Source organism: Eretmochelys imbricata, chromosome 6 (genome assembly GCF_965152235.1).
Source record: "Eretmochelys imbricata isolate rEreImb1 chromosome 6, rEreImb1.hap1, whole genome shotgun sequence".
NCBI lineage: Eukaryota > Metazoa > Chordata > Testudines > Cheloniidae > Eretmochelys > Eretmochelys imbricata.
The window spans coordinates 1,732,777-1,740,828 of record NC_135577.1 but is presented as its reverse complement, the minus strand read 5'-3'; the positions used below and the strand labels follow the sequence as shown (position 1 = coordinate 1,740,828).

General features: G+C 56.8%; 1 protein-coding gene across 1 annotated transcript; it reads right to left on the bottom strand.

The window, feature by feature from the left end:
• On the bottom strand, positions 1-7,759 carry LOC144265881 (serine protease 27-like). Its single transcript, XM_077818933.1, has 6 exons — positions 7,678-7,759; positions 3,893-3,919; positions 2,684-2,849; positions 1,962-2,233; positions 943-1,112; positions 1-309 (listed from the first exon to the last, which is right to left on the bottom strand). The coding sequence occupies exons 1-6, from the start codon at positions 7,757-7,759 to the stop codon at positions 1-3; spliced, it is 1,026 nt and encodes a 341-aa protein (XP_077675059.1).
• Between the last annotated feature and the right edge of the window lie 293 nt (positions 7,760-8,052).

Below are 8,052 nucleotides of genomic sequence, written 5' to 3'. Positions count from 1 at the left end.
TTAAATCAGATACAGCAGGCAGGTCAAGAGCAGCAGGGTGCTGGCAACGACAGAGGCAGCCTGGCTGGGCCAGCCAGCGTCAGGGTGCTTTTGCCCCTTGGGGTCTGCCACAGCACGGGATTCCCGGCCTTTGGGCTCCTTGACAAACTCCAGATTGGGGATGTATTCCCGGATCCAGCTTTGGTAGGAGGTGAGGCGACTGTAGACCCCGGGGCGGTTTTTGATGGCGCAGCCCTCGCCCCAGCTGACGACTCCGGCCAGCACCCAGACATCACCCACAATGCACGCCATAGGGCCGCCAGAGTCACCCTGCAGAGCAGAGAGAGAGCAGGGTTAGTGCCCTAGGCGGGGAACCAGGGGTTTGGGGAGGGGGGGGGTCTATTCTGAGCTATGCCACAGACTTCCTTAATCTCAGTCGGGGTCTGTGCAATGCCTGGCACAAAGGGCCCCAATCTCAGTCAGGAGGCTCTGTGCAAATGGCAGCTCTGAAATGCAGCCACCTCTGGGGTGGGGCTTGGCAGGTGGATAACAGTGGCCCTGTGATGCTGCAAAGAGATTGCTTGCACAGAACCCAGGCCTTGTCGAGTAGCTGTGACCTGTTCTGGGATGGGACCCTGGGCCTATTCCCCCTGCCCCCCCCACCCCAGCCTGCTCCCTGGGCTGACAGCCAGGACTCCTGGGTTCTCTCCCTAGCTCGGGGGGGGGGGGGGGAGTGGGGGCTGTGGGTCGGATCAGGGAGGGCTGGGAACCAGGACTCCTGGGTTCTCTTCCCAGCTCTGGGACGGGAGTGGGGGCTAGTGAGTCGGAGCAGGGAGGGCTGGGAACCAGGACTCCTGGGTTCTCTCCCCGGCTGTGGGAGGGGAGTGGAGTCTAGGGAGTTGCAGGGCTGGGGAGGAGGGGCTGGGAGCCAGGACTCCTGGGTTCTCTGGCCAGGGGGCTCACATTGCAGGCATCCTTCCTGCCCTCGGCGTAACCGGCGCAGATCATGTCAGCCTGGATATTCCTGTGGGGCAGCGTGTTCTGCATGTTGGTGAGGTACAGGTTCCTGCATGTCTCGGAGTCGATGATGGGGACTCGCACCTTCTGGAGGGTCTGCGGGGAGGGCAGGTCCACTGCAAGGGGGCAGCAAGAGCTGGGGGTGAGGTGCTGGGCTCAGCCCGGCCCCCGGGGGGCAGAGCTGGACTGTCCTCCCCAGAGCACCCCGCCGTTCTGCCTTTGTCTGCTCCGGAGTTCCTTCTCCCGCGGCCCGCCCATGAAATCCAAGGCTCTTCCACGCGTTCTTCCATTCATATTCTCATTTGATCTTTCTAACCCCCCTCGAACACAGGAGTTTTCTTTCTTTCTTTCTTTCTTTCTTTCTTTCTTTCTTTCTTTCTTTCTTTCTTTCTTTCTTTCTTTCTTTCTTTCTTTCTTTCTTTCTTTCTTTCTCTTCCTTCCTACTTTACAGTTAATTTCTTTCTTTCCTTCATTTCCTTGTTCTTCCCTTCTCTCTCTATTCCTCCTGCAACCGCAGGGTTCGGTCTTCCTTTTTCCTGGCCTTTTCTCATTCTTTTGGTCTCTCGTTGCCCTCCCCTTAAGTCCAAGGCTTTTTCACTCTTTCGTTCATTGTCTCATTCTCGCTTTCTCTGCCATGCCCCCTGTCTTTCACTCGAGGGCTCCTTCGTTCATTTTTACACTCTGTCCTTCTCTGTGTGAGCTCCACCCCTCTTCCTTCCTTCTCTTTTTGTTAATGCTTCCATTCACTCTTTGTCCCCTCCTTTAACACTAGGGGTCAGACTCGCTCTTTTTATTTCATTTTCCTAATTCTTTTTCTTTCTTTCTTTCTTTCTTTCCCCCATCACTAGTCCTCCAGATCGCCTGACCCCTGCCATACCTCCCTCCCTCCCATCTTTCTGGCCCCACATTCCCCTAGACCTACCCCAAGGACCCATCCCCGCCCTGGGTGTCCCATCCTGACCTACCCCAAGAGCGCAGGTGGCCCCAGCCAGTCACCCAGCAGACTTTGCCTGGGGGGAAGCGGACGGAGGCATCCGGGAGGCAGATGGGCAGGATGTAGTTAGTGAAATTCACCCGCCTGGCCAGCTGGACCAGGGCGATGTCTCCGCTCGTGGTCTGCCCGGCATACCTAGGGTTGGTGATGATGCGCCGGACTGGGCAGGCGCATGAGTTGGGGCCTGGGTTCAACAGCTGGTGGGCCCCCAGCACCACCCGGTACTGGGTCAGGTTCAGGACCCTGTGAGAAACACATCAGTGGCAGGTCAGGAGTGAGGGGCACCAGCAGAGCTGGAAGGGCAGGGATGGGCTAGCAGGGTGCTGGGGGTCGGGAGTGAGGGGCCCCGGCAGAGCTGGGGGGGCAGGGCTGGGCTAGCAGGGGGCTGCGGGTCGGGAGTGAGGAGCACCGGCAGGGCTCGGGGGGCAGGGCTGGGCTAGCAGGGTGCTGGGGGTCGGGAGTGAGGGGCCCCGGCAGAGCTGGGGGGGCAGGGCTGGGCTAGCAGGGGGCTGCGGGTCGGGAGTGAGGGGCCCCGGCAGAGCTGGGCGGCCCAGGGCTGGGCTAGCAGGGGGCTGCGGGTCGGGAGTGAGGAGCACCGGCAGGGCTCGGGAGGCAGGGCTGGGCTAGCAGGGTGCTGGGGGTCGGGAGTGAGGGGCCCCGGCATGGCTGGGGCTCGAGAACCCCTGTACTCACTGGTAGAAGCAATGAGCAGCCGTCACCACCCATTCGTCATTGATGAGGGACGCCCCGCACATGTGGACTCCTTTCCACTGGATGCTGGCCTGCCAGGGGAACTCTCCCTCCACCGTGTCCTGCCCCTTCACGATCCGGTTCAGGTTCATTTGTGGCTTCCCGCAGACTGCAGAGAAAGGAGACATAAGGCAGGATCCTGGCCGGGATCGGCTCGCCCCGGGGTCTGCTGGGTAGGGCTGCCAACTTTCTAATCGCACAAAACGGAACACCCTCGCCCCGCCCCTTCCCAGAGGCCCCGCCCCTGCCCCGCCCCTAACCGGAGGCCCCGCCCCTGCTCACTACATTCCCCCTCCCTCCGTGGCTCGCTCTTCCCGACCCTCACTCACTTTGACTGGGCTAGAGCAGGGGGTTGGGGTGTGGGTGGGAGGGAGGGCTCTAACTGGGGCTGCGGGCTCTGGGGTGTGGCCAGAAATGAGGGGTTTAGGGTGTGAGAGGAGGTTCCCGGCTGGGGCAGGGAGTTGGGGGGCAGGCGGGGGTGAGGGCTCTGGCTGGGAGAGTGAGCTCTGGGGTGGGGCTGGTGATGAGGGGTTTGGGGTACAGGAGGGGATCCAGGCTCGGGGGTGAAGCCTAGGGATTTGGAGCGAGGGAGGGAGCTGCAGGTTGAGGCAAGGGGTTAGGGTGTGCGAAGGGGTGAGGGCTCTGGGCTGGGGGAGCAGGCTCTGGGGATGAGGGGTTTGGGGTGCAGGAGGGGTCTCTGGGTCTGGAGGGGGCTCAGGGCTGGGGCAGGGGGTTGGCGCGTGAGGTTGAGGCAGGGGCTTACCTCGGGCGGCTCCCGGTCAGTGGCGCAGTGGGGCTAAGGCAGGCTCCCTGACTGTCCTGGCTCCGCGCTGCACCCCAGAAGTGGCCAGCAGGTCCAGCTCCTAGGCAGGAGGGCCAGGAGGCTCCCCGTGCTGCTCTCATCTGCAGGCACCGCCCCCCAGATCCCATTGGTCATGGTTCCCTGCCAATGGGAGTGGGTAGCTGGTGCTTGGGGCAGGGGCAGCGTGCAGAGCCCCGTGGTCCTCCAGCCTAGGAGCCGAACCTGCTGGCCTCTTCCACCAGGGTCCCTTTTTGACCCGGCGTTCCAGTCGAAAACTGGACACCTGGCAACCTTACTGCTGGGGGGCTGGTACTGGGCGTGGGCATTGCTGAGCGCGGCTCAAGACTCACCTCCGTTTGCCTCGCTCTGTTGAGCACCTGAAATGCAAAGAGACAGGGTCAGAGGGAGAGCCACAGGGTCTGCCTCGATGCAGCAGCCTCAATCGTCATTCCACTCGGGTCCTTTCTCCCGCCCACCACCAGGGGGTGGCAGAGAGACTAGCTATGCTACCCAGTTCCACCCCAGAAGTGGCTGCATCTCAGCACCAGATGTTCATTCTCTCCTAACTTCCACCTTTCGCAGATAGCCAACTCAATAAAACATTGCCGGCCTTAAGTATTCAAAATCACGAGCCAGGTCCCCAGGCAAGGACGAGCTCATAAAAATCAAGAGATTTTTAAAACTAATAAACTGTGGGGTTCTTTTTATTTGCCATCTGACTTTTGAATAGTTAGCTGGAGACGTTTGGGTGTTTTCCCATCAACATATGCCCATTTGTCGAAACGGGAACTCTTCGTGAAACAGGGGCAGACTGGCCAAATTTCCCCAGCTGAGAACAAGTTGGTGGTGGGGGGGCGGGGGCAAGTCTTTTGAGCCAGCCAAAAAGTTTGATTTGGACATTTTTGAACAGAAAAATTCCTGCCTCAAAGAGATTTTGATTCTGAAATTGAAGGAAATGAGCCCGGGGGGAAGAAGAGGGGGAGAAAAAAAGTTCAGAAAAAGGTGGAAATCGAAAAGAAACTTCTCAATTGACCCAGTATGGGAAAAATATTTTTTTCTGTTCCCTAATATCGTCAGGGGTTTGACGTTTGAGCCCGATTTCAGCTGAGTAAAAACTCTGGAACATATTTGAGGGGCAGGAAACCATTTCCCACCCAGCTGTGATCTGGGCTTCTCGGAGCAATCGGCTCAGGCTCTCTGCAGACTTCGGACAGCCCCACTATGTTGGTCAGACTCCGTGCAGCTCCCTGCCTCAGATTCAGCCCCCTGTGACGGTTCTGGGATTGAGGGTCTCAGACCTAGGGCTGTTCCCCGGCTGCTCCCAGAGGCAGATCCACATTCCAAGGCCGTGATGGGATCAGAACGGGCGCATCACAGCTGGCTTCATGTTCCCGTGTTTAATTACGGGGTAGCAATTACCCGGGATTAGGGAGAAGGAAGTGAAAGATCGAGGCAGGGAGCTCCAGCACCGTGGAATGCGGCTCTGCCTTTGTGTTGTAACAGATCTGGCGACAGGCCCGGCCCAGAGTCTCTGGGCTAGCCACACCCCGGTGTCCTTAATCCTTCCTGCCACCTAAGGTCAGACCCAGCGGCCCACCTACCCTGGTAGCCCACCCCCAACCCTGTCACCCCACATAGGACCCTAGTCCCATCTATCCTGGTATCCTGTCCCCATCCCTGTCACCCCAGATAGGACCCATAGCCCCATCTATCCTCGAATCCCGTCCCCATCCCTGCCACCCCAGATTGGACCCATAGCCCCATTATCCTGGTATCTCACCCCCATCCCTGTCACCCCAGATCAGACCCATAGGCCCATCTACTCTGGTATCCTGCTCCCATCCCTGTCACCACAGGTCAGACCCAGAAGCCCATCTACCCTGGTATCCCATCCCCATCTCTGCCACTGCAGGTCAGACCCAGGATCCCATCTAGCATGGTATCATGTCTCCTCCTTCCCACCCTGCCAGCGCCCTGAGACCCAATTACTCCATCCACACGACCCGCATTAGTGGCATTGCCCTTTGCCAGGCTTGCCCGGGCAGTGGCTCGTTAAGAATTACAGCGGTACCTCATTAGCCAATTAAACAGACCAGCTGCAGAACTCCCCCTGAGGCGTGGAGTTCTGCTGGCTGGTTGCACCCGGGGCCGGGGGCCGGGCGCTTGCGAAGATGGTGCCCACCTTATCTTCTCTGCCCGGCCTTGCTGGGGTCCCGGCAGACAGAGCTCTTCACCTGGCTCCGAGTGTGTGGGTAGGTTGGGCACCAGCTGAGGGGCATGGAGGAGAGACCGATGGGAGAAATTTGTCCCCTCACATAATTCTGGAGCACTTCAGGACAGGAGAGAGGCAGGACTCCTGGGTTCTCTCCCCGGCTCTGGGAGTGGAGTGGGGTCTAGTGGCTTAGAGCCCGGGGGAGGGGTTAGGACCAGGACTCCTGGGTTCTATTCCCAGGTTTGCTAAAGATTCCCTGTGGGTAAGTCCATGCTTTGCTCTGGGGCTCAGTTTCCCTATCTATAAAATGGGGAGCATGCTTCTCTTTAGGCTGCCTTCTGCTTGTGGCAGGGACTATCTCTTCCTGTGTCTCTGTGCAGTGCCCGGTGTGATGGGACTAAAATATTGAACTGAGGCATATTTGTGCCAGTTGCTTCATTTGATTAGGAGAGAGGCTTAAAATATAGGGGGAGTGGTATGCAGAAATTGAGAGAAAGACAGCCCCCCCGGGGGCAGGGCAGCTGGGCAACAGGCCCAGAAGGATGGCTCGCTGGGGTGAAACAGCTGCACGGCGTTTGCATTTAACCAGCTTTTGACTTAAATCTGCAGGTGATTCTAAACAGGGAGGAGCTGCATAAACGAGACTGGACTTGAAACTCAGTGTAAAGGTTGCCACCAAAAGATGAAACAGGCCAGAGAAATAACTAAATGTGAAACGAGCCACCCTAGAGCACGCTTGATATTGATACAGATTGAGGACACTTATTACGAGTGAACCCATTTTGGTGCCAAAATAAGAAAAAGATACTTTTGGGGGGCATTATTTTAACCAAAACCATGCTGCATTTTTGCACAAACCATTTGTTGTCGCCCAGATTATGGCATTTTTGGATCCAGCTACGTTTTCAGCTCAAATGTTTGCCACCGAGCGTAGTATTTTTGGACAAATCTTGGCTTCTTTTCCCCACTAAATGTCTTTGATTTGTGCATTTTTGGACCGGGTCCTCTTTTAACCACAAGGTTTGTGCCTTTGACCCCAAAACGTTTGACCCAGATTTCAGTTGGTGTTTTAGACAAGTTACTGCTTTTCCCCCAAAACAACCATTTTTCTGACCAGTTCCCCTTTCAATCCCAATTGCTGTTATCCAAATTTTAGTATTTCCGGGCAGATTTTTCTGGGAAAATATCTTCCAACACAGATTTTTGCATTTTAAAACTTTTTTTTACACCGATTTTTCTGTTTTTTCCCTCCAGAAATGTTTGTTCTGCCCAGAGCTTGGCAGTTTTTAACCCAGACCGTGGCAATTTTGGGATCACAAGGTTTTTTTAAGTGCAGGTTTTACCATCACAAGTTACTTGACCCAGCGTTTTGCAGTTTTTTGACCACAACATTTTAACAACCCAGACACTGCAAATTGATGGCAATTTTGCAACCAGTGATTGATGCTGACACAGCGTCAGAACAAGGATAACAGACTCACCAGGACCCTGACTCTCTAGACCTTCAGCCAAGGCAGTACGTTAGTTAGACCAACTGCCCCAGCAACAACACTTAACAGGGAGCTGCAGATTTGCCACAGTGCAGGGAATACTTTAGCTATAATGGACACATCCCACCCTTTACTCACAGAACTATGAATGGAACCCAAGAGTCCTCACTCCCACCCCCCCTGCTCTAACCACTAGACCCCACTCTCCTTCCCAGAGCCAGGTATAGAACCCAGGAATCCTAGCTCCCAGCCTCCCAGCCCATGAGACTCCCCTCCCAGAGCTGGGGATAGAGCCCAGGAGTCCTGGGTCCCCCCTCCAGGCCACTAGACCCTACTCCCCTCCCAGTGTGGCAGATAGAACCCAGGAGTCCTGCCTCTCCCCTCCCCACTCCTTCTCTGTAGGCAGATCACTCAGACCGATGGACTTTCTTACCCATCAGCACAATGAGCAGGAGCAGACTCCCCGTTCTCCTTGCCCAGCTCAGCCCGCTGGCCTTGGTTCGCCGCTCCTCCATACTCTCGTTAGCAGCACCAATCACTAAACCCAAAGGGGATCCCAAAGCTCCCAGAGAGAGGCAGCCAGGCCACCTGGCGATGCACGCAGCCAGGAAAGGGTGTGCATCCCAACACGATTTATATCCAGCCAGTTAGTCTGCCGGGAATGTTGACCAACGGGTTCAGCAGATGTTGGCACATGTCCCGCCTTCTTCCCAAGCATCCCTGTTGCCGCTTGCCAGATGTGAACCAGCTGTTCCCTCAGTTCTCCTCGCCTGCTCTTCCCCCTTCCCCGGACTCCCTCCTTTGCTGC